The sequence below is a fragment of the Aptenodytes patagonicus genome, chromosome 1, assembly GCF_965638725.1.
Source record: "Aptenodytes patagonicus chromosome 1, bAptPat1.pri.cur, whole genome shotgun sequence".
Lineage (NCBI taxonomy): Eukaryota > Metazoa > Chordata > Aves > Sphenisciformes > Spheniscidae > Aptenodytes > Aptenodytes patagonicus.
Window position 1 is genome coordinate 61416170 of NC_134949.1, and position 26375 is coordinate 61442544.

Genomic DNA, 26375 nt, shown 5'->3' on the forward strand with positions numbered 1-26375 from the left:
TCTTTATTTGAAATCCACAGAGAAAATTAAAATCAAGGGAAAGCGTAGAGCTGAAACTGTAATACATCAAATTTTTATATGTATTTTTATATATATTTCAATCAGAGGACTCAATGTCTTACTGCTTTCAATGGGACTTCTGTTTGTGTAGAGATGGAAGAACAGCGCTCTGTTTCACCACAGCTCTGTGCTTTGTCCGCTATCTCCAGTTCCCAAATTTTTACTCCAAACAGGGGTAGGACACCCGTCTCTGAGAGCAACTGAGCTCGCATAGGATGGGAGCGTGCTCCTTTGTGTGGTACTGTCAGCACAGAAATCCCAGCTCTGCTGAAATCGGTGGCAAAACTCCCCAGCTCCAACAGAGCTGGCTTTCCACCGCTGGGCACGCGCGGTCGCCTTGCTGCCTCCCCCAGCACCCTGCCACCCCGCGGGGCCCCCGTCACGTAAAACCAGCCGTGCTTGTGCCCACAGGGACTTTGCCTTCGTGAGTTTCTCACCTAGGGACAGGACTGCTCTTGCCGCAGCCTGAGCTGCCGTCGGATTGGTCCCCATCACCTGCGGCATCTAGACCGGAGGGAGGCAGGGCCAAAGGCTGTGCAGACACCGACCCATGTTGGGCACCATCCTCAAATGATTGCGTTTTCCTCTTCACAGCTTGCCTGCTGATGAAGGTCTCTGTGACAGGTTTGTCATCCGTTCACGGCCAGCCGCACCAAGGCGAGTCTTTCCTAGCAAAATCTGTTGAATGGCCCCCCCCTCCCACCATGCCCCCATGTCCTTCAGCACAAATTGCATCATCCCACAGCAGGGAAGCACTCCCCCGCAAATGGCCCTAACTCAGCTAGGAACAGCAGACATATTCTGCAGGTTTTCTTACATATATATATACATATATATATATAGCCTGCTCCTTCTATCCAAGAGTCTTAAAATATGGCCCATCACTATAACATTTGAGCATGAGACTATACATGGTGCACGCTGCAGCCCCAGTGAAGTGTCCCCCTTTGGCGTCGAGGAAAATAATTTATAGGCAGGAAAAGACTGGACAGTAATTCAAGGGAACGGATAAAGTTTCCTAGTAACTCAAAGGCAATTCCTGCCACTTTTACTACTGTGGTTTGTAGGAGCAATGAGGAGGATGACTGGAAAGAGTCTATTTTAACAACAGTACTCACCAGCCAGAGAGGGGAAAAAATTGTTGGAGCTTCAATCAGCGTCTCACAGCTTGCTCGGTACCACACGCGGGGTTCCAGGGCACGGAGCCCTGAGCGTGGCATCACAGAACGTCCTTTCTCTCCCCGTTTCTACTCCAGAATCTCTCCAGCCTTGAAGAAACTTCTCATCTCCATGCCACAGCTTCGCCCCCAGGAACAAACACAGCACCCACCTGCATGAGCTACTGTGGACTTCTCCGGTCACCAGCACTGCGTGGATGCTAAGTACTTAATTGCAGTATTTTCTTCCCTCTCCTGTAAAGGCAATTCTCATTCTACCCAGGTTAACTTTCAGAGGGAGTGAGACCTGCTTTCTGTCCTCATCCATGTCTCTTCCAGTCACAGAGAGACCGCAGCAGTGCCTTTTGCTTTTGATTAAAAGAACTTTTGGTGTCAATTAAAGTGCACAGACCCAGCTTTTATCTTCTGGCCCCACTGGCACAGCTCGCTTTTGAGAGGCAGGATCCCTTGGTGGAGTGATTACAGCAGCCTCGCAGCCGAGCATCACCAGAGAGAATAATTCTCCAGAATAAAAGCTAAATGATGGAGGGAGACAGAGTGGGTGACTGTGTACATAAACATTAGACTTTGTTTGCTAATGCAAACAGCTCTCAGGGTGAGAGGGGAATAGCAGAAATATTCAGTTAAACATTTCACTCACCGGGTTTACATATGCTGACATACACAGAGGTGGTGTTTGCATGGCTGACACTATTGGCAGTGTTGGATTTTTTAGGAATACAGGAAGCTTTTTCTGTCCTCAGGTTAAAAATGCGCAATCACGGAAAAATAGTACCTCTGAGTACTCACATTTTGTATGGCATCTGTGGTTACCAAGGGGTTTATCAGCAATGCCAAAAGAGACTGCTCAGCTCCTGAAGGCTAGGAGGTTCATTGCTTAAGATTAGGGACTAGCGTAAATCGAACACAGTGAGGTCAGCACGTAAAATTGGAGGGAAGTCAGCAGGTTAAGACCCTTTTCTTTAAGCAATAAAAAGGTTTCTTCTACGTATATATTCCCCTAGAAAAGTAAACCCCAAAACCAAGGTCTCCCTCAGAGCACCTGCTGCTGCTGTTACAGCACCACGCTAAAGGATGCAGATGGGAACCTTAAATTAACCAGAAGCTCTGCAGAAGAAAGTGAAACTTATGTTTTACTTTTCTCAACCCAACTGAGATGCAAATTAGATAAATAATGCAACTACCGAAAAGCAGAACAGGATCCCAAAAATTGCCTCAGTTTTGCTAACTTCCATCTCACTTACATTAAAATGTTCTGGTAGACACAACGTTTTGCCTAAACAGACCATGGGGTAGGATACTCCAAGGAAGTTAGGTCCCACCTCAGCCACGTGCTTGAGAATGATACATTTCAGGTGTGCATTTAACTCCTGATCACCTGTGTTAAGTCACCCACTGCCTGCATAACTGACCTTATGGCTCCGAACAACAGGGCTTGATCCTGCTGCAGCACAACCAGCCTCTGGTCTCTCAAAATCATGAGGCAAGGACTCAAAAAAAGCACTCATGAGATGTGTTTACTATGCTAACCTGAGATGCCTTTACTTACCTTCTTGCACCTGAGTCCTGGGGGTCCCCTTTTTCAACCTTGTCCACAATTAGAGGTAGAAACTTTTCCCCTCTTTTTTTCCAAAAAGGACAACTGAAATGCAATAGGAATCTCACGATTCCAGGAGCCACAGCTGTAAAAAGAAAAGCACAAACACTTGAGCGCACACGTCGCATCTGTGAGGCCATTGTGAGAACTGCCATTTTTTCTGGTCCAACTGCAATTAATTGGAGCGTTGCTACTGTTTCCAGGGACAGCAGGACTGCCTTTTCCTGCCTGCTGAGCTCTGCGGCAGATGAGTTTCAAAGGGATGAGTTCCAATTTAATTAACAGAAAACAATTTTCTTAAAAAAAAAAAAAAAAAAGCCCAGCCAACAAACTGTTCTTACATTTCTCTCAAAATGAACACATACATCATATAAAAACCAAAAAGGTAACGCAAAGAAACTTGACTGCCTTCCACTCCTAGGAGAAGCTGGAAACCCATTTGATACTACGTTTTAAAATACCATTTTTACTAGCACTAGACACCTTAGTTGGAGGACCCCATGATGGATGGAATTTTTTCCTCTGTGAAAAGCTTCCATTTCCTCTCTTAGGCCACAAATGTAAATATAGAAATAGATCATTCTGAATTGGTCTGTTTACGATGATTTATTTAATGGCTAACCACAGTGTCCTGGGCTACTGATACATAATTTAAATATGTCACACAAATACAGCACTTTGTTTTCAATTCATTCTCTGTACATATTCAATAAATTGAGCATGTGAAAATAATAAAGAAAGCGAGGCCTTGGTTATCAATTCTGACAGGGTTCACGGTCCTTCTAAATGTGTCTTTAAGTCATTTTAGCTTGCATTTGCACATGTTCGTGACAGGCATGGCTTAAACTGAGCCAACAGAGCTTTAAAATAAGTTCTGGAAACTGCTTGCTGGAAGTTGATGCAAGGTCTAAGTCCCAGCCCAGCAAACATTCCTGTTTCCCTCAGCAGCCCAGGTCCTGGCATGGCCCTGGAAGGCTGCGGATTCCCAGGACCTCTTTGCTAGCTGGGGTGAGGATCACCAGAGACCACTGCAGGAAAGAAATCCCCAGCCTTGAAATTCAGCTTTTGACATCCCCCACTTTTTCTCCCAAAGATGATCTGGATTTGGGGCCTATTGGCTCTTTGCACAGTATCGTGGCTTAACCCCAGTCAGCAACGGAGCACCACACAGCCACTCGCTCACCCTTCCCACCCCGGTGGGACGGGGGAGAGAATCAGAAGAGTAAAAGTAAGAAAACTTGTGGGTTGAGATAAGAACAGTTTAATACTTGAAATATTATAGTAATAAATAATAATAATAAATTGTAATGGAAAGTAAAACAATGAGAGAGAGAAAAACAAAAACCCAGGGAAAGGGCCGGGGGGGGGGGGGAAGTGATGCAACTGCTCACCACCCACCAACCGATGCCCAGCCAGTCCCCAAGCAGCAATTGCTGCCCCCCGGCCAACTGCCCCCAGTTTATATACTGAGCATGACATCACATGGTATGGAATGTCCCTTTGGCCAGTTTGGGTCAGCTGTCCTGGCTGTGCCCCCTCCCAGCTTCTTGTGCACCTCCAGCCTTCTCAGTCGGCGGAGCACGGGAAGCTGAAAAGTCCTTGACTGGTGTAAGCACTGCTTAGCAACAACTAAAACATCAGTGTGTTATCAACATTGTTCTCATCCTAAATCCAAAACACAGCACTGTACCAGCTACTAGGAAGGAAATTATCCCAGCCAAAACCAGGACACACAGGAGTGAACATCCCCACTGTGCCGCCCCAGAGGTCCAGAGCAATCCCTAGGGACGGTGAAATGATCCAGGGCGGATGGCTTTCTGTTGAAGTCCTGCAGGACCCATTTGTGTAGCATGCTGTTCCGCACACTTTCGGTACTCATATTAAAGCTCTTTGCCTGTGAAAGCACTGCAGCTCACATTTCATGCTTACACTCATTTAGGCTTTACCATTGGATCCATTTCATACTGCAATTAAAAGTTACTCTAGCATGCAGCATTTTAAGAAAGATGCACCTTTAACATTTAAGGATACTGTATCTTGCTGCAGGAAGTCAGATCTTCAATGAAATCTAGTCTGCTTTGATTAATAATTGATGACATTTTTGCATAGGAAAGTCAAAAAAAGAGACACTCTTTCTATTGATCTGAGAGGCTCAAGTAAATGAAACATGAACATTTTTGCCTACATTTGTTAAATATTGATACAGTGGCAATACTGAGCAGAGGCTATTTCACGATATGTACAAATTTAAGGCTGGAAATAAAGTCTTAAACTGCATCATGTTCAATTTCTTTGAAAACTTAATTTGATGTTGCACAGCCAGAGAACCTGTGTATACTGACAGTTCAAGGTTATGCATATCTTCCCTGAGTACTGCTATGTTGTTAACATATGAGAAGTAGTAGAGATTGTGCAGGTACTCAAATGACTGAAAGAGTTTTAAAGACCTGGGGGTAGATCTTGAGCTGGGAAAAAAAATCATTTAGAAAGTACAGTTCATTAGTCTGACCTCTATCATGTACAACTTTTTAAAACAGATATTGGAAGAAATAATAATCAAGATGCAGAAATGAAAGGAGGTAAAAATGCAATGGAATTTTAGGAAAGACATCACATGGGACTAAACTTGTTTGGATATCTGTTTGTCTTGATCAGGGAAAAGTGGTAGATCTAATCTACGTGGGCTTTGGTTACATTGGACCTAGGCCCACGTGGAAAGTTATTAGTGGAGCTGGAGAAGCCACGTGGGTTGTTTTTTGTTTGTGGGGGTTTTTTTAATTAAATGCCACTTCTCCAGTTCACACCAACAGGAGATTAGTCCTCTTCCAATTTCAACAGCTTTCACTGAGTTTGCAGGTTGAGAGTCTGAGCACTGATGAAGACAGAGGGTCTTCTCGAAGCAGAAGCTGCCGCGGCTTCCCTGCGGCTGACAGCAGACCCGGTGGCCCCAAGCAGGACCTGGTGGCCGGCATCTCAGGGGCACAATGCCACCCTCCACAAGCCCAGGTTGCTGGTGGAAGATTTGCCTGGGTAAGGAGCAGCAGTTTACTGCATTCAATCTGCAGGAGAGGTTTCTGCAAGGTGAGGGGATTATAATTAACCAAGAAGGACACACTGGGAGGGTATTTCCAAGCAATGAATATTTAATTAGAAGAGCTGAGAGGCAGAGGCAGTCCATAAAATAAGACTGATGAGTCATTGACTGTCAGTCTGTGCCTTCCCAGTGCATCAATATTTCTATTGGAAGTTCACAAAATTAAAAATATTACTGGGTCAAATCTGGCCACAGAAGTTTTGAAAAAAGGTAAGAACAGTGGAATTATTTCCATGAGATCATTTTCTCTTCCCAGCTACATTTAGCTAGTGGCAAGTACTGCTGTTCTCCAATGTTTCTGGTTCTGTTGCTTCTTCCCAAGCTCAAACTCCCCTTTCAGACCAAATGCCTTGTGTTTGAGAACGGCTGATTTAGCATACGTGAACATTTATAAACATGCTCTCCTAAAAAAATTCCGTTGCACACAATTCTCCCTAACAGGAATACAAAAAGGAGCAAGTCTCATGTGAGAGATGTTTGGTACTGCCGGGGGAGGGCAAGTCAATTCCATCAAGATGAAGAACAAGAACAACAAATCAAACTAGCCAGAATCACCAGTCCCTTTGAGGCTTTTGTTTCTCGTATTTCTATGTCACGCTGATACCTGCTGCAACATATCAATGGTAGAAAGCAAAATAGAAAGCAGGTTTGAATATATAAAATGAGTTTGGTATATGAAAAGCAGTTAAAGTTGACATTGCTCAAATGAGAAGTGAATACATTCAGAAAACTTATGTTTACCTTTGACTACAGCACTGCACAGGCCAAAGCCGGGGTAAAAAACAAATAGTTTCCTTTCCCTTGAGAGATCAGTGGAAAGGGCAGGTATTCACCCCAGGAACTGGTAAGTTAGATGTCCAAAGATTGTCATGTTTTGACACACAATGTTTTCTTTTATGTTGGATGGTTTTTACCTGCAGTTTTATACCTAAGAAATGATTCTGGCCAGAGATGCCTGGGCATGCATGGGTCACTCCTAGAAAGACCAATATCATGAGAGCTGCCAGGCTGTGCTTTGGTTTCATGGAGTTGGTGAGTCAGTATCTAGTGATTTCCCACACGATTATGGCTAAGGATGTCAAACTAGATTCTGTGTCTATGCCTATACGAGGGCAAGTATAAGCTAGGCGTGTTTCACAGTCCTCACCTCCCTGCAAATGTAGTTACAACTAATGAGTTAATCCAGTGCCACCAAAATCCACGAGCATTGTGTATTGACTGTAGTACAGACAGGATCAGACTCTACATCATCTTTCTGCCTATAATCTACCTTACAAGATAAAGAGTTAAAAAAAAAAAAAAATCAATGACAAAACCCCTATTGACTCTGGAGGCATGGAAACAAGCCTGTGATGGGAACAGCTAGCAGGATGCTTTCTGGCTAGGAAAACCTAAGCAGACTTGCTTTTCACTCAGCAATAGAAAAGCAGGACTCCACTGCAGCTACTAGACAGCCTCTTACAAGCTGAATGTACAATTGAATCAATACTTACGGTTTTACACTCTTACACATGCAGTGGTGAAAAAAGTTTGTATTCTGATCATAATATCTGATGGCTCAACAACAAAGACCATTGAAACAAAAGGAAAAAAAGAGGCATTTAAAAATTCATTGGGTGACAGTGGGTACCTTGCCTTTAGGTAGGAAATGCTTCTACTAAAGTGACTTTAGCAAAATTAATTACGTCATCATAAAGGTTTGCAAGGTACATTCATTGAGATAGCAATTTGCATGAAGCAGTCTCTTGAAATATTGAGCAAAACTTTATAAAGAAAAATCACTTGCTGGGTGTATCCCTGCAGATTAAATAGCCTTGGTAGAAGGAGAAGCATTTCAAAAATTTGAATCAATCTTCTTGCAAGCAGTGAATGAGGAAAAATCCTCCCTAGCCACATCCCCAACTTTTAAGTACATGCAGAAGCTCTGCTTAGGTCGGTGAGAAGCAAGTCTGACCCAAGTCCTGCCCTGCGAGCAGTTCAAGCCCTTCAGAGAACAAGGCTTCCAGTGACACCAGGGATTGCCCTCTGGAGGGAGGTAACCTGGGTCTCCACACCACTTCTGGCTCGATGCAGAGGACAGGAGGCTCTGGCACACTTGGACTGTTGCAGACTGCAGGAAGCAGGGTGGGACTCGGCCTACAGCCAGCCCGGTGCTAGTGAGCGGAAAATGGGGGGTTTTCATCTTGTTTATCCTATCTTCTGTGCAACTAAGACTAGTGCCTCTCTACCTGCATGTCTGTTGGTGACTGAGGGGTTACAGCAGGGACCCAGCAGTGCACTTAAACACACGCTTAGATTTCTCTCTAGTAAATCGTACACCCGAGTGTTCTGCTGAACCCTATATGCTGTTTTGCATTTCTCTACAAATTCCTCTGCCAAGTGAATGAACTCCTTTTTGTTAGGAGCACTGGATTCAGAAGCAATGGTTTGGACGGGACTGCTATTCCTGTGGACCCTCATAGAGAAGGACCAGGAGTCATCACCTCAGAGGAGCTGAGAGCGTAGCAGAAAGTAAATACTGTACGCAAGAGCAAAAGGGATGGTGCACCTTCTTCAAGGAGTGTGAACAAGGGGCATCTTGGGGCCCTGTGTGGCACCACTGCATGATGTCCCATGGCCTTACAAGGCACAAATATGCTTACCTTTCCTTATTTTCTAAGGCATATCCCATTTTCAAAATTGACTTGCAGTGAAAGGCTTCTACAGTAGAAGCTATGTAATTTTTGAGGCTGTAGTCTGAGGCTTCCTCCATCATTTCTGAAAATTTTATGTGGACTGAATTGCTCTTGAGTATGTGAATGTGGGAAACTGGACACAGCCCCCCTGAGATGCAGGTTAGTGCCTTATGTGACCACAAGCACGGGGATCCTGCTCCACACTCAGAAAGGCACTGCCCACCCCGATGATGAATCTTTGCAGTTTGAAGGGTGTCTGGCTTGGCTACAACAAGCTAAATGTGCGATTCTTTGATGCCTGAAACTTCAGAATGGCCAGCAGACCCTAGCATTTCACAGCAGCTGAGAGCTCGTCTCAGGGAGCAAGCGACTCCAGTGATACCAATGCTTGAGTTATTTCCAAGAAAAAAACTATTTTTTAAAACACTGATTAAAAGCAGACTTGTGTTCCTAAAACTAACTCATCCTAAAGATCAGGAAAAAAACAACTGCCATAGATAGAAAACTCTGACAATTCTGTTGCAGAACAAAGCGAGAGCATATGAGCAATTAAATGATCATTATTTCAGTTACTGTCTTGCTTTCCTGATAAGCATGGGAAGCAGCAGTAAAACATCTGCCTCGTACAGTGCTGTGCTGCACAACATGCAAACGCCTTCAGCAGAAGCGTGCAGTGATTTGTACTGACTGGGTACCCACGTACTGCAGTAAAAGAAATACTGAGTGGCAGAAAGGCAAACCTGATGATTTTTTTCTGTATTACCTCCTGTCCTGGTTTCGGCAGGGATAGAGTTAATTTCCTTCCTAGTAGCTGGTACAGTGCTGTGTTTTGGATTTAGGGTGAGAACAAAGTTGATAACGCACGGATGTTTTAGTTGTTGCTAGGTAATGCTTACACTAAGTCAAGGACTTTTTAGTTTCCCATGCTCTACCGACTGAGAAGGCTGCAGGTGCACAAGAAGCTGGGAGGGGGCACAGCCAAACTGGCCAAAGGGACATTCCATACCATGTGACGTCATGCTCAGTACATAAACTGGGGGAAAGCTGGCCGGGGGGGCCGCTGCTCGGGGACTGGCTGGGCATCGTTTGGCAGGTGGTGAGCAATTGCACTGTGCATCACTTGCTTTGTGTATTATTATTACATTATTATTATTATTATTTCAATTATTAAACTGTTTTTACCTCAATCCATGAGTTTTTCTCACTTGTGCTCTTCCAATTCTCTCCCCCATCCCATCGGGGGGGGGGGGGGGGGGGGGGAGGGAGTGAGCAAGCAGCTGTGTGGTGCTCAGTTGCCAACTGAGGTTAAACCACGACACCTCCCTGTCCTGTACATATTCTTGCCTTTTGAATCTACTGTTCCCAGTCAGGGCTGGCTTGGAAAGCCCATGTTGCATGAAGTACATTTCCTTAGTCGAGTCCATGGGCAAGACGCCACATGGCTTTGCAGCCCCTACCTCAGGTTCATGTGTGAGCATGTCTTCTCTTGAGTCTGTTTGTCTGCGACGCATGCAGTTGTGAGCTAAATGTGCTCTGAACTGCCAGCAGAGACCTTCATCTTTGTAGTTTTGGCGGGGAGGAAGGCAGCCATCTGCACCCCATGCTCTCCTCGTGGAGGAGCTGCAACTCTCTGGGGGAGCCTTTGCAGCCACCATGCACATCAGCCTTGCGGCTCGTCCCATGCTCCCACGGCTCCCCGGAGAACAGCTCCGACACGCCTGCGAGCCCCGAGAACAAGGATCTCTGAGGAAGCTCCTCCAAGACCAGATACCAGTATCCATCTTGGTCATAGCAGGCAGAAAGTAGTTGTAAGAGGAACGTGCCCTCTTGTTGGGCTGCCCTGTGTTCAGGAGACATGAAGAGCTGTGGACCCTCCAAAGTCCACACCAATATTAGGAAGGGCTGCAATCTGCAGTGTTCCCGGGTATCTGCTTCACTTCCAGGCCCACGGGTCCCCTGAAACCCTCCTACCATGCAACCTCTCTCCTGATGGTGTCCCCTGGCTTTCCCAAAAAGTGGTAAAGCTCCTTGGGCACATCAGCATGTGGTCAGAAATACGTTGCTTCAGGCTTCAGTGCTGAAATTCACCACGCGCAAGGTGCCACCGCTTCTTCCATCCATGTGGTTCACCTGTGGCAGGGCCCAAGGACATTTAACACCAGTGGTGATGACTTAACCGTTAGCCAAGGACTGCGTGTAAGTGCTCTCTGCAGCAGCTGCTCCCAGTAATAGTTACCATACCCTTAGGGATTGGGGCCCATCCATACCCAATGCCTTCGTCGTTTGCATTACCACCAGCAGCGCACACAAGCTGTCCCAGAAGACCAGGGATGCTGGGCAGCCTGGAGCAAGCACCTTTCCCCAGCTGCTCTGTTTTAGGGCCGAAGCACACCATTTTCAGTTTGCCTGGCACCGCCTTACATTTCTTGGGAAGTTTTCTTCACTGTGCCACAGAACCTCACACTGCAGCAGAAAGGGAAAAAAAAAGACCCACAGCTTTACAGCCGCCGCAGGGAGGAGGCCATTTTGTTCTCCTCCGCTGTGCCCCTCTGGTGTGCTGACTCGACGAAATGGAAGAAGAAAAGGCAGGACAGCAGATGGGATTCAGTGCCGCGTAGCAGATACAGCTAACGGAGGGAAAACAACTCTCTGAACGAGAAAGGCTGAGACAATTATAGGACTTGGAGTGTGCAAAGAAAGGTGGTAACAAGAGGGGATAGCAGGATGGAAGAGGAGAAAGAGGTATTAACCAGGACATAAAATGCTGTGGGATTGGACAAAGGCTTTTAGCTACAGGAGCAGAGAGAAAAGGCAACACGTCAGAGCTGTGCTGGAAGAAACTGTAAGCTCTGGAGACAGAGGCGGAAATTCCCACGGGACTGGCTGGTAGTCCTCATGGACTGGTGGTGCTACACTGCTAGATGCTCCACAAACTCATCATAAGGCAAGGTCTGCCCCAAAGACCACCTGCTGCTCCAAGGGGGACGGCAAATTTTCTTTGGTTACCCCTCGATACCACTTGCTCCACAGCTTGGCATCTCTCCCTGCCCTGCAGCGGAGAAGAGGTGCTCACCCTCCAGCCCAGGCACAGAAGACCTTAGAGAAGAACCAACATTTCCCTCCACGGCAAAGAGAAATGGGCATTGCACTAGTGGATACCGGCGTTGTAAACCTCTCAGTGCAGCGCGGTAGGGTTGCTGGAGGAGTGTGAGCAAAGAGAGTGCTTTTGGTGTAGGGCCCTGGGCAGCAGGTCGCTTTGGAGAGGCAGCAGTGGCCTCCAGCAACGAGGTGCCAAACAATCACTGCTGTTCTTTCCAGATGCTGGGGGGGGAAAAAAAGCCTTTGAGTGCAGAGTTAATTATGGGGATTGTATTCCATTTCCTACAATTAAGGGAACCCATCTGTAGAGATTTTAATTAATGGAGATCTTATGGGGAGTTTCAGTTTGGCTGGAGGGTCTTACTGCATGTACTCTGTCTCCTTGGTATTTTCTGTAGTTGTGCAGTCATTAGCATTTGCCATTAAAGACAGTGTTAGATGGCAATAAATAAGGAATGGACAATACAATGATTTTCATACATAGCAGATGTATGTATTTGCCTCTTCCCCTGACTCCCACCATCTTTCCCAATTAATACAACCAATAGCTACAAAAGTCTTTTTTGGGTTGGGGTTTTTTTTGGTTTGGTTTTTTTTTCCAAAAAAAAAAAGGGTGGATGGTACAATTCATGTGCATGAAGTCATTTTTTAAAAATGAAATGAGGACATTTCACACCGTATAATATATCAAATATAAACAGGCATAGGGTGGATATTAGTAATAATGATCCAAATAAACCTCTCTTCTATCTAAAGCATTTTCATTCCATTGTTTTTCTATGTGTTACAATTAAAACTTATCAACATTTCTGTTGATCTGTCTGTTTTTTCCTAGCGTCCTTTAGACATAGCCCCTCTTCTGAGATGATAGGCTATTTTTTTCCTCAGTTTAACCTACTGAGTTTCTCCTAAAAGCACCTCAAAACTAGCTGTCCCAGGAGAAATAAAAAGTAGCTTAAATCACGTATATCATTTTTAGTATGTGCTTGACACCCCAATGCATTGAAATTCGTGCAGCCATGAGGAATGCACAGCCAAAAGCCCAAATCACTGCGTACCTTCTCTTGCTGTCAGGGGACTTTGGGTCTGACCTATACTCACTTCTTCGCTCACAAACTGACCAAGAGGTCCCACACTGCTAGCTCCTGCTGTGGACTACTTAGGTTTTGCTTGGTCTGAACTAATTATTCCTCACGCCCTGGTTCCCCAGGCACAGCTGAGCATCCTTGCAGCTGGCTGAGGGCTGGGAGCTGCCAGACTTGCCGGCCAGGCAGGGCTGGCAAAGCCCTGGCGTGAAGCAGTGAGGCTGAGCCCTCCTGGCCCACCCTGCCTGCAAAACAAAGTCCTAACGTAACGCCCAAGGAAGGTGACCAACTCATCAGGTCAACCAGGCATGACTAACTACCCTCCACAAGACTCCATCAGGCTCTGCCTCCAGCTTCATCCTGCCTGATCTAGAGTGAAGCCACTGGCAAGCAATGGAGCCAGTAGCATTATGGTTTCTAGGCTCTGCCGGTTGAATGCCACCGCGCGTGTTTGCCTATATTGCAGCCCAATCCAGATGTCTCTCCTGGACCCAAGCCTCAGCTGTGTGGATGAGGCTGCTCTCGCAGGGAGGGTCACGGAGCCAACGGAGGCCGCTGACGGTGCTGTGAGCTGAAGGCAACTGCACAAATCTCTTTGGGGTGTGAGATGGTCCCATAGATGCAGCTGGAGTAGAGTCTTTACTTATATGTAGGTGCTTTGAATTTCCTGCTGCCTGGATTTCACTTCAGTTCCTTCTATTCTTTTTTCCCATTTTCAGAGACCATTCTTCATTCGCTGTCTTTAATGAGACATTCAGTTCCACAGCAATATCCAACTCATCAATCTTTTCCCTTCAGGAGCACTGCTGCTTTTATTGATCCTCTATTCCTTTTATTATATAAAAGGCTACACACACACACACATATATATGTGTGTGTATACAGCAGATTCCTTTCTTTTTGGTCTTTTTGGTCTTTGCTGTGTTTAAGTCATTTGTAACGTTCTTGTAATTACATGGCTGTTGATTACCTTATTGATTTATTGGGCCCTGAATGATCTTTCCTCTTCTGTTGCAGCTGCTTGAATTTTCCTGGTTGCTCCTAACACCCTCTCTTCTCATAGATGTCTCTCAGGAATAGTATCAATCAGCTTTCCTGTCATTCCCTTTCTTGTGCCATTCCTGCTCGTTAGCTGTCCAGTGGGATCTACCCACCCATGCATAGTTTTCTGGTGAAATGTGCTTTGCAGCAGTGAAGTAGGTCCAACCTGACCTTTGGAGAGTCAGTCTGAGTCAAAGTTGAAGTCTAACTAACCTCAGATTACCGTTTAAGAGGCTTTATAACATCTACCCTCCTAATGAGGTCTGCCATGTTGCTCAGAGCCCCGACAGACAGCTCTGCTTCCTCTCCTCTTCGTGCTCATTCAGCTCCCAGTGCAATCATTCCCAAATTTTCAAAGCCAAAAAGCTTTACATATTGCCTATTCTCCATCTCAATGCCTGGAACAAGCCACGGTCGCCTTTACTACTCAGTCAAGTGTTACTGAGAATGCGGTAGATAGACAATATGCTATGCAAACCAGCAGGCCTTTGGGGGTTTGAGGCACTGAGTAATGCAACTTCTCCTGTGGGAGCAGTGCAGAAAAACAAACCAGCTGTCTGGATTGAAATCACGAGCAATTAACAGCAGTTTCAATTAGCCAGAACAGAACTTTATAAATATTTGCAAATTACACCCTACCTATTTTCACATGAAGAGTGGCAACTCATGAGCAAGCTCTCCCTCGATCAGAGGGACGTTGTCTGAGGGAATCCTGAAGGTCAAGGATTCAAGACATATTTTGAAATTCTCTTCTTAATTAGAAACAGCACAGCCTACTCTGCTGTGCGCAGACGGGCACAAGAACTACAGACAGAAATTAGAGAGGGAGATTGGAGGCAAACTCTGCCAGCGGGTTCTTGTTGCAAGGCACGGCGCGGCAGGGATTCCAGCGGGAAGAGATCCCACCCCTGCCTGGCCTCCAGCATCCAGTGGAGACGCCACACTCATCAGACTGCAGTTATCATTGGAGAAAAAAGGACCCATTCATCTATACTTGTCCTGGGAGAAGAGACTGGTTTGGAAATGAGTGCCCTTGCATACAAGGAAGATTTCTTTGGGCGGGGGGGGGGGAATCTGGGTTTCCTTTTTGGGACACTGGAGGCCGAAAGAAACTTACAGATCGTAATCGTTGCCACGTTAAAATGCATCATGTCATGATAGCTGTAGAGACAGAAACCCACCCCAGATCGTCTGATAAAAATAGCTAAGATACATGGGGAATGGAATCCACCACCACCTCGGTGAAGCCACAGGAATCTCTTTCCATTGTAAATACGCTCCATACGGCGATGCCAGCTCTTGCAGGAGTGATAGTAAAACATAAATCATGCTAACTAGTAACAGGACCCACCAAACAATGCAAAATGCCTAGAAATTGAGGCTTGGCTCTACTCACAGAGAACTGTGTCTAAACTTGGGAGTATTCGCTAGGGCGGCCAGAGGCGAGACTCAAGGCTCTGCTCAGATCACAGGGAGGAGGACCTAAACCTGGGACACAGTCTACACAGATAAACCCACGCATCTGCGTATTTTGTTGCTAGCTCATTTCTGGGGAGATTATAGGTGCTCAGTGTGTCTAACAGCCGAAGCCCAGGTAAAAAGAGTACTAGTTTGAATTTGGGCATGAGCTATGGACCCATGGTACCTGTAGGAAAGCGGTTACTGTATCAGTTTCAGATGAGAAATAATTTGGTCAAACCTGATACTCTGACTACATTTTGCTGTCATTAATTATTTAGAAACCGTCTAAATCTGGATTTAGATCCTGAGGTTGGGTATGCAAATTTGGAAGTCTTGGCATACAAAACGTCTCCCAGGGCTTCATTTTTGTCACAATTTTCCACATCTATTAACGAGAGCAGAAAGAGGAAAGCGAATTCTCTCGCCAGTGCATACTCTACCTGCCCACTGATTCCAAGGGACATGCGCATACAGCCTTGAGAATCAGCCCAGGATTTTCTGTTGGTGGTAGTAAACTGTGAATTAAATGAGAGTTCATCAAGCAGTACTGTTGTGGTTTCAAAATTGCATTATTCTTTATCTGCATCCACAAATACACGTTTGATTAGGGCTGTAAGCACATGACAAAATGCCTTGCAGTACAAATGCTACACAGTCATAAAGATAACATTTCAATAATTTTTTCTTCTATCTACAGACTTCATTACTTCGGGTGACTTTTTATGGCATGGAGCATAAAGCTGTAATAAATCTTTCAAACACACACTAAGGTAATTTTTCCTTTACCAATTGTAAGCTGATTTTTTTTTTTTTTAACACATCTAATCAACACATTTGTCCTTAAACCAGAGGATTAAACCAGTGCTTTCCAAAGTGTGACCATTTACAGGCTCTAAGTCTTGTCTGGAGCCCGCAAAGAGCCCTGTTAATGGCAGCTGTCCCCCAGCGAGCCAGCTGTTTGCTCAAGCCCAGGCAGCTACAAGGAACTAAGGAATGGTCCTTAATTCTCCCTGGTGACTGGGACCACAGCAGGGCAGGCCAGGCTACTCTGCTTGACTGCAAGGTGTGTGCTGCCCTGCAAATGGCTTTTGTTACGCAGCCCCTCAGCTCAATGCTCCCCTTGCTACCCACGAGCCAGGCTGGATGACGTAGCTATCGAACTTTGCCAAAACACTCGGTAAGCACCCAACACCACAGCCTCAGTAAGCACCTAAAATCACAGCTTGTTCAGCCTCAACAGGCGTGCAGCACAGAGAAAAAGCCTCTCATGAGCTCCAGCTTCTCAGGCAGAAGTCTAGCAACAGGAGCCATGGCAGAGGAGGGGTCCCTTCGTCAGGAAGCACTGTAATTAGTAGCATTTGATGTCACAAATAAAATCAAGGCCCGACTGCACTAATTACAAAAAAATACACGTATGCAAATACTTTGCATGAGGCGGTCCGCCTTCCTAAGCGCCCAGCCACACTTTGCTGAGCTGGCTGAGCGCACGAGGGGGATGCAGAAGCATACGGCGGGGCAGCGGCTCCGCTGCCCTGCAGAAGGGAGAGATGCTGGGTGTACCACCTCATAACGCTCTTTCCTGGAGGGGCTGATAGTAGAACTGGGACCGAAACCATCAAAATCCCCAATCACTTGGAAACCAAAGCCATATGCACTGTAAGTATTTCAGAAAGTCATAACGTTGTGTAATACCTAAAATAACCGCAAAGGATCATTTCTTCCCCTTCTCACCCCCTGAAAAAAGGCTTATGTTATAGAAGGACTAATTATCTAGTTAGTCAAGACACAATGGATGCTAAATTTATCCATGCACCCTCATCTGCCAACGCACTTCCATTTCTTATCTGATTTTTTGCTTCCTTCCTTCAGCTGGCTACTTACCTTACACTGTCCCTTTAATTTTCCTTCTTCCCTCTCTAGGGTTTCTATAAAACCCTTCCCTACTTCCATCATCTTTCTTCCATCCATTCGCCAAGCTTCCTTGAAATCCCCTGCTCTTGTGTGTGTAGCAGTCACCCTGAGGTCTGAATGCAACATTAATGATGTTTCTGGGGCAAGCCATTCCTCAGAGCAGTGCTCTGTTTCTATCTACCACCAAGTAAAGATGACTTCGCTTAAAAATATTCCTAGTGTGGACAGGGTAAAAGGCACTTGAGAAACACGTATAACCCAGGTAATTAAAGACCATGCGATGACCACATGGTCTGAAGCTCTAGAAAGCCAAACAGACCTGAAGAAAATCCTCCCTCTCTGTGACTGATGACTATAAATTGCACTTTTATTAATTATTTATGTGCTTACCGGCTACTCCCAGTCAGAATAATCACAGTTAACAAGATTATCTTCTTGTGCTAGCTGTAATTAGCAGAGATAAGAAAATCAGAGAAAAGTATAATTTACCTGGCGTTAGGTGCACAAGCGTCTACTAACTGCAGGTCCTCGGATGTGATCCCGCACATTGGCTGCACTTCAGCGTTTTGCAGCTCTTTTGTAAGAGTTTTGGATTGTGAAATTTGTACTAAGACCTATTGCAAGCAAACAAAGCAACAGCATCCTGAATAGAGAAGCTCCTTTTAGGTACCTTTTCCACTTTCTTTTCTCATCTTCCATCTTTCTGTTCTGCAGGAGTTTTTGTAAAAAAATATTGAAATCAACTCTGTTTCCATTTTTTAATTTAATATTGAATTAATTTTGCATTTGTGGTGCACACAATTCAAAGCCAGGAGCTTAGATCCCTTGAAATCAACATTAAAATTATCTCTCCGTGTCTGCTTAAGATTTCCCTATGCTTTTTAGATCAATGTATATTTCCCCTCTACCCAGAAATTTTTACCACCTTTGAAATTTTGAATTTCTAGAAAAAAATTGCAATCAACAATCAAGTTGAAAGCTGAGGTAATGGCTAAAGTATGAGAATTTTGTTTGCTTGGTCCTTTAAGGGAGGGAATTCTTGCCCAAACAACACTTTTCTATTGAAAATAAGGAACACAAATGAAGGAGAGGAGGTTCTCTTTCTCTCCTGCTTCTTCTAATCTAATCTAATCTAATCTAATCTAATCTAATCTAATCTAATCTAATCTAATCTAATCTAATCTCTAACAAAGCAGAACAACACGGCTACCAGCAAGAGCTTGTGCACAAAGGCCTCAGGAATGGGCAGAGACTTACCTGTGATAGAGCAGAGAGACAAGAACCAAAACCTCAGGGGTCCCGGGGCTCCATGCTCCGGTCACAAGGGTCCCCAGGGGACAGAGACAGCCTAGTAAATGTTTCGGGTAGGTAAAAGCTTGACTACGTTTTCAAAAGCCAGTTTTTAAGTAATCTCTAGGCAAAGCGTATTTAAAAAGAGAATGTATGTTTATGCAGGCAAGCACACAGGGCAGCGTTCCCAAAAAGCAACTTTTAGAGTAACAGAAGAGATTTGGTTTCCGATTTGGAAAAACACAGTGGCTACCATTGCAGCTATACAGCAATTCTACCACTTCTACGTATTTCCCCTTCCCCGGCTGCTAGCAGAGTATTTTGGACGACTAAAGCCCTGTTTTTTCCTTCTCAAAGCCAAAGTTCTCACTCAAGGGCAGCCTTACATTGCCAGGAGAAGGCGGCCTCGCACGTCCTTTCTCCGCAGGCCGCAGGCAGCCGGCGCTGCCGCTCCCCGCCGGGAGGCGGGACGGCTGTGCCGGCGGTGGGCTCACCCCGGCGCCGGGCTGCCGGCCGGCCCAGCGCTCGCAGCCCCATCTGCAGACCGAGAGCAGTAAAGCAGCGGGAAGAAGCAGGCGAGCTGGAAACGGGGAAACGCTCTTCCCCCAGCTGCAGTTCGCGCCAGCCGGAGGGAGGCCGGGCGCCAAGGCGAGCCCTCGCGGGCTGCGGTCGCGGCGGAGTCACGTGTCACACGCCCGTCACACCGTGCGCTCACGACTGCAAGTGACGTGCAGCAGCTGAGGGCGTACGCCGGTCACGTCGCTGCGCAAACGGCTGCAGGCAGGGGACGACGGTGCCTCTCCAGGTGCCTACACTCGTATAGCTTGTAACGTACGTAAACGATGGGTTTTCTCCTTCCGCCTCGTACTCAAAAAAGTGACCGAGTTGCTCTGACTTTACAGTTACAGCAAAGAGGAAAAACCGCTTGAAGTGTATGCACGGCCCAGAACATTTTAGTTTAATTTACCACAAAATTTTAAAGTATAATTTTAAAATAATAAAGCTCACAGAGCTTAATAATAGATAAGGAACAACAATAGTTTTACTTAAAACATGCATCAAAAACTTGAAGGGGTTTTGGTATTTTTACCTCTGCGCACCTCTTTCAGTAGCTCAAACTACCTGTAAGTACAGGGATACAATTCTCCAGGCATTCGCAGACGGCTGCAGCGAGCCCCGCCGCGATGGAAGTCAGGCTTCAAACCACCACCCAGGGGAGCAGCGCAGGCACCCGGCTTCGTTTGCAAACCGTCGTTTCGTGACAAGGTGGGGAAGTGGTAAACACACGTATCACAGCTCGCTGTTGCTCCGTGCTCCTGCCCAGTACAGACAGGATTGCGAAGTTACAGGAAGGTTCATGTGAATGTCACTTTTCTTCAACAGAAACCAGTCAACTATGTCGCTAAGCCCAGCATAAAACTCATTTCTGATTTCTAACTGACAGGTACTTCTCATTCCAAATTAGCCCAGGATCCCCTCCGCAGGGCCCTCGCAGGTTTGCTCTCAATTTAACTCCTTTCGGTCCCCTCCTTTCAGAAACCTTCGTAAGCAGGTAGCACCAGTACGAGACAGGCCACGCAAGTTCCTTTGGAAACACTCGGTTTCTGAAGGCTTAAAAACACTTGAAAGTTATTTTTTTCAATCACAAATACCAGCTACAGTTGTCCCCGCGCACTTCCAGAGTACATTTTCCTGGGGCTTGGTTTCCAAAAACCATCAGTCTGCAACACTCCTCTCCCCATCCCCTACCAGCTCAGGGAAGGGCCAGCTAAATCCCTCGTGAACAGAGCTTTCTTGAAGAATACTTAAAGCTCCATTTCTGGAGGAGAGGTCTAATAAGAACCAAGATCCTGGCCCTTACCCATACGGGGTTTAAAACGCATGTCCAACTCCTCCTTGAAAATCACAAGGAGGTAGCAGGGGCGGGGGGAGAAAACCTCCACACATTACAATAGTTTTGGTCAATTTTTCTGTGCAGCCAAAGCCTCAGCCTTTTTTATTTTTTTCTGTGGTCACAGCAAGTACTAGTGGGAGGGAAGAATATGAAGGGCTTTTATGAAGCTACTGCTACTCAGAAGGCAACTTCTCCCCTCTCTCACACCAACCTCCTTAGACGGTTTCTTCCACTGCAGTCCTGACACCAGAACTAATTCAAGCCAGCACGCAAGTGAAACAGTATCTTCATCACAGATTTTCCTTTGCTAATCTAAGGACTTGCCTGCATCAAAGAGGAATCCTCCTTTTAGCATTTAAGGAGGGAGGAATTAACTTACCATAGAAATTAACTCCTTGGGAAATTTCTTCTTTCACCTATTGAACTTCCAGACTGGCTGGGGGAAAGGTGATATTTAAGCATATGTTCTCACCTCGATTTCTGTTTCTCTGTGGGAGTTTCATAGCCTATTCATTCAGAAAAATCTAGGTGGAATATTGCATTTAGATGGTATGTTTTCTTAATATAAGTCAGCAGAAAAAATCCAGTATGATCTTGTCTTGACAGAATAAAACACTTCCTAAGACAGTGTAGGCCTATAGTGTTTTTTTTTCCCAGACTACTTAAACGAACAGAAGAATTGTTTATTCTACTGATTATGTATGCCCCTAGGAAACCTCTCCATTCTACTTGGACTGATCTGTGGAAAATACTTAGCATCTGCTTCTCCATTCTCACTGCTGAGATTTTTTTTCTTCAAGATCAGTCAAAGATTCTCTGCCTCAAGACAGTAAGCGTGCCTGTATTTTCTTAGTAGTACTTTTGATTTTGCTGTTGAATCCAAATCAGTATGCAGAGATATTTACATTAACTATTATCATCTAAAATCTAGGAACAGGCAGAACCACTGCAGTTTATTCTGCAGCAAGGGCACTTGCTGCCTACATTGTCAACCCATAAATCTGCTCTGAATTTTAAACCGACACACAGAAGGGCCCCGTGACTGGAAGTCACCCATGTGGTACTAAGAACAAGATAATTAACTCCTCCCACATGAGAATTAATTTGTGCACCCACTCAAGTAAGTAACTGACCTAGTTATATGTAAAATGTAGTAATTCAGACTGCTTCTTCAGAGACCTTAACGGTCTGAGACACTTAGATACAAACTTCTCTAAACATCTGAGACAGTATTGACTGAGCAGTCAGCAAACCCGATGTGTTTTTAGAAATCAACTTCCTCGAAGAGCAGCAAATTAGCTGCAGTGCAAGAAAGACTGCCGGGCTATCAAGCAAATTGGAGTTATAGCAAAAAAACCCAACCAAACAAAAAAACCCAACAACAAACCCACCCTAGATTGTGAAGAAGTACTCAATAAATACATTGGTGAAAAACATTCAATGGTAAGAATACATGCACACAGACAACTTCAACAAGAAGGCCTGAATAATTTGGATAGTGTTTTGCTTCAGTATCATGAAACTTGAAGTGAAAGGTAACATAGTTCACTGTTTATGGCTTCCAGATTAAGTCTAGAAATTACATTTCCCTTCTTTTTTCCTGAAAGAGTTTTGTTTGGAAATATGTACCAGAGCAATAGCGTACACAAAAGACAGACATATGTATCTATATATACAATTTTATTTTATTAACAAGGTATGTCATTACTGAACAAGGCAACTGGGAAGTACAGGGACTGGACATACACATGAAAATTTTACAACTCGACAAAAAATTGGCATATGACTTATATACAGATGTGATTAATAAAGGTTACAAGTCTACTGTATTTGATTAAACACGGACCTAAGCACTTACATTATGAAAATATGAAGTTGATCATATAGAGGTCAAGTTCTGGAATCTAAAAAGAATAACAATTTTAAAACTTCAAAACCTTCTATATCCATCCATTTTACAGAACAACACTACAGCTTTTCCTACTACCATATACCTGAAAGATTATCAAAAATATATTGATGGGTCTATCGCTAATCATGGATGTTTATATTTACACTGTTAGCAAATTCTTCACCAAATACTTTATATACAAAACTTAATTTGCCCTTTGTGAAAGTGTCATTAAAAAGTTAAAAACCATAGAAATGCCAGTTAGAAATAATGCATTCTAAAAATTGGACTTGTTTACAACAACTGAGAACAATTGAAAATAATTTATGAAAAAGTACGTCATTTTAGTACAAGTACTCTCACAACACTTTAGTTCCAATACACAGTAGCAGGAATTTTGTCCTGTGTGTTCTTTGAGTAGTTATCCTCTCTTCCAATAATGCTGCAAGAAAAAAGAAAAAAATATTCTTAAGCAGTTTGTTGTGAGTCTTTGAAGAAGGCAGAAATAATTCAAGGGACCAATATTCTTTCCCCCCTTCTCAGTGCAGGAAGCCCTGTCCCCATTTGTACTGGCCCAAATACTCAGAATTCTTATTTCTTATCCCTTAGAGGCCAAAAGGGTAAGAAGAAGGAAAAAAGAGAGAAACCCAACATCCTCTGTACTTCAGTGCTATTCAGAAGGCACACATCCTTTCGCCAGCAGTGTTTTTGAGTATCATCTTGGCTGATTTTTGTATTTGACTATAATATTTTTGCAGCATGCTTTGAACACCCCTAACTAAATCAGTCTTCTCTGCCAAACTAGAAACCCGTCCAACCTGTCTCTCAATTGAAAAAGAGCTTAGACAGGAACCAGACATTCACTCTGCAGGCACTTCTTCTACACAGACATGAGCACCTAAGGAATTCTGCAATACAAAACATGGATGCTGAATGAGTCTACACATACTAAGGATTAGACAGCTACTGAAACATGGACTCTCCTGGAATTACGTTCCACTCAGGCCCATCCGAGTACCAGAAATCAGTTTGAGAACACAGAAGCACAGTTTACAGTGCTTCCAGTACGTGAGAAAATAGCAGATGGATCAATCGCTAAGGTCTCGGCTCACTTCAAGTCACAGGCATAATGGAAACAATGCTGTGGTTCTTCACTGAGTCAAATCAGTACAACGCAATTGTTCATAATGCACTGCAACAACTTTGTCAACGTGCTGACACCACATAACAAGAAAAATTAGATCTTGCTGTCAAATCCAAATGAAGTGGAGTGAATTTCCCTTTTTATCTCTAGAGGTGCTGAATGCATCTTCTATACTTGCTGTATGGAATCCCTATCTTCCAGTTCCACCAAAATCTCTCCATGTGCTATTCTCTCACCTATGTGCTATTCTTACTTCAAACCCCATAATGACCAACTCTTAATTTGTTTTATTTGTTTTTTTGTAAAAGAGAAGGATGGAATGACACGTCAACCACCTTTAATCTATGCAGCCACACTCCTAGTCTTGAAATCTTGTCCCCTCCTGTTTCAGACAGCCCTCCATTCTTTGGCTTTCCTCCTAAGTAATTACTCTTTAACTTGTCTTTCAGGTCATCTTCCTTACTCCTCTCAAATCAAGCTCCCTGGGGGAAGGGGTATAACATCTTTGGCCTTCTCTTTTCTCTATCCTGTTCCGAAGTAACTTTATCCAAAACACAAAATCCAGTTATCTTCTCTATGTTGATGATTTCACACAAGTCAAACACTCTCTCCAGTTTACTGCTTCTCTCTACACACTGTCACACCTGTTTGTGTCCATCTATCTAGCAATGCCTCCTTCTCCAAATTCAAGTACTTTTCACCACAGCTTTTCCTGACAAACTTTGGCAATCTGAGCACCCTGCTTAGGTTACAGACCAATGACAAATGCTCAAGTCTTCAAATCTTTCTTGTCCCTACATCTTTGCATGCAATAACTACATCAGCATTTTGCAGGTTTTCTGCAGTCTCTCTCTAAAACGTGTTCTGCTTAGTCCACTTGTATGTCTAAAACTCTAATCCAGGCCCTGAGCCTTTCCTTTTAAGTTGTGTTAGTCTTCTGCTTCAGGTCACCGTACGTTCACAGAAACAGTGCTGCTGGCACAACTTACGGTGAGATGTGGGAGCAGAGAGTAACTGAAGCTATGTAAGCAGCTCTGCTAATGTATATGAAACCACAGTTTATCCACATCCTTTTCATTAACACCTCAATCTGTGTCTGATAATCTTCGGTCTGGTTCTATTTTTATAACTACTTCCTATCTCATACTTCATAAATTCTCTAGAGCCAGGATTTTGTATTGTTTGTTTGTACAGTACCTGGAACTGAAATATTTACAGCAATAACTTATGATCCTTTGCATTGCAGTGATATAAATGTTATCATAGACAAAATCTGTACAGGAATTTACTCATTAACAGGATAACTTTAAGGTTCTCAGATCTTACCAGTTTAATTTGTGCTCTGTCGCTGGACTTTTGGTCCAACGCTCTGAGTTTCTTCTTCTGGATTTGGGCGTTTCCCTGCACTAATGCCAGTACCAAGGGCTGTTCTTCCTGATAATTTAAAACCAGTATTTACATTAAGACTCTATTGCACCTTTATATATTCAGGAAAAGCATTTCGGTTTTTTTGTTGTTCTTTAAATTACCTGCTTGCAGTAAGTGTGATTGCTGATTGTCTCCATGAGCATAGTGTAAGATACTACTTGCTTGACAGTAACCTGTTCAGATACAGTAGATATTTATTATAATAAATAAAATTTAGAACTGCAAGCAAGTGTACAATTACATTCTTTACAACAACAAAAAGGAGCCAATTGATTTATTTTCCACCATCAAGAAAAATCCCGCCAGAAACCATCCTGAACGCAGAAGAAATCTTATGCAAAAAAAAAGCCTCATGGCAGTCTACAGCAGTTAAATATATATGCACTTATACAGGCACAGTGAACAATATTAAGTGCGTACATATTTATGCATTATGTTTGCAACAAGCAGAATGCTGATATATCCAAACACTTTAATTCTAAGTTGTTATAAATTTTAACATTTGTTCTGCCAAGTTTCCTCATCCTTTTTATTATTCTGTTATAGCAATACTAGCAAATCCTTAGCACAACTAAGCTGTAGGGAAAAAAAATGCAAGTAACTTGAAGTTGCAAACTATTTTCTGGTTCACGTAAACTATCCACTGGTAACCTTGACACTGAGCGCTCTGCATAAATAGTGCAAATTAGCAAAAGCAGTTGCAAGGTTTCTTATTCTGAAGAGTTGTGGTGTTCCGGTTACGTTCTGGAGGCTTAAACAAAACACAGATTACAGTCTTTCATGATCAGTAAACACACAACCTCTGTTAAGACTGCAAAGAAAAAGAGTTGTGCTAAATTTGATTGCAACTTTGATCTATCACAGACCGCAGCTTAAGTTTCTGTATAAAGTAAGTAACAACAATTTGCCGTATTTGCCACAAAAATATTCTCATGTTGTGGACAATATGAGAATATCCACACAAAACTCTGGAAATCTATTATATATGGAAAGAGTGGTAGTGAAATCAGGGAAAGATAACATGCAAATTTTGCTATCAAATACACGAAGTGAACTTCTTTCTTTCAGTATCTTTCATTTAAAGTAACCTAGGATAATGTTTATTAATTTTTGTTTAGTCACACTTGTGGTCCCTCCCACTGAAAACATAGGAATGCTGTTCTAGATGAGCATTTTAGAGATAAAAGTGACAAGACAAGCAAGTTCACTCTAAGAAATAATTGTTATGTTTCAGGAACAGAAACAAGGCCAGTTTAAATTGTAGACAGCAGCTGTCACCAAAAAAATCTATCCATGTTATTTTGATGTTTTGTCTGTTTTTCCATAGTTGCAAGGATTCGGAGATCCTCTACAGACAGGCGCTGCCATAATACCTTGCTGCTGAATTCCGCTTGCTCCTATATGGGAGTCTCCCAGGGCACATGGCTGAACAACTGTATGACCATCACCAGTTCCCAGCTGAGCTCCTGGAGAGGCAGGAAAAAGACTTAAACATAACAGAACAGGTCCAAAGCTCTAATGCTTTTG

The 26375-nt window shown here is 44.0% G+C and overlaps 1 protein-coding gene across 1 annotated transcript in view; it reads right to left on the minus strand.

The window, feature by feature from the left end:
- Positions 1 to 22052: 22052 nt before the first annotated feature.
- The window catches only part of CRY1 (cryptochrome circadian regulator 1), a 41520-nt gene continuing 37197 nt past the window's right edge, over positions 22053 to 26375 (minus strand). Inside the window, exons 11-14 of the mRNA XM_076339034.1 lie at positions 26222 to 26314; positions 24950 to 25021; positions 24747 to 24854; positions 22053 to 22718 (exon numbers count right to left, since the gene is read on the minus strand). Coding sequence (XP_076195149.1) covers positions 24751 to 24854; positions 24950 to 25021; positions 26222 to 26314 — 269 coding nt within the window. The 3' untranslated portion in view covers positions 22053 to 22718; positions 24747 to 24750. The remainder of the gene's footprint in view (positions 22719 to 24746; positions 24855 to 24949; positions 25022 to 26221; positions 26315 to 26375) is intronic.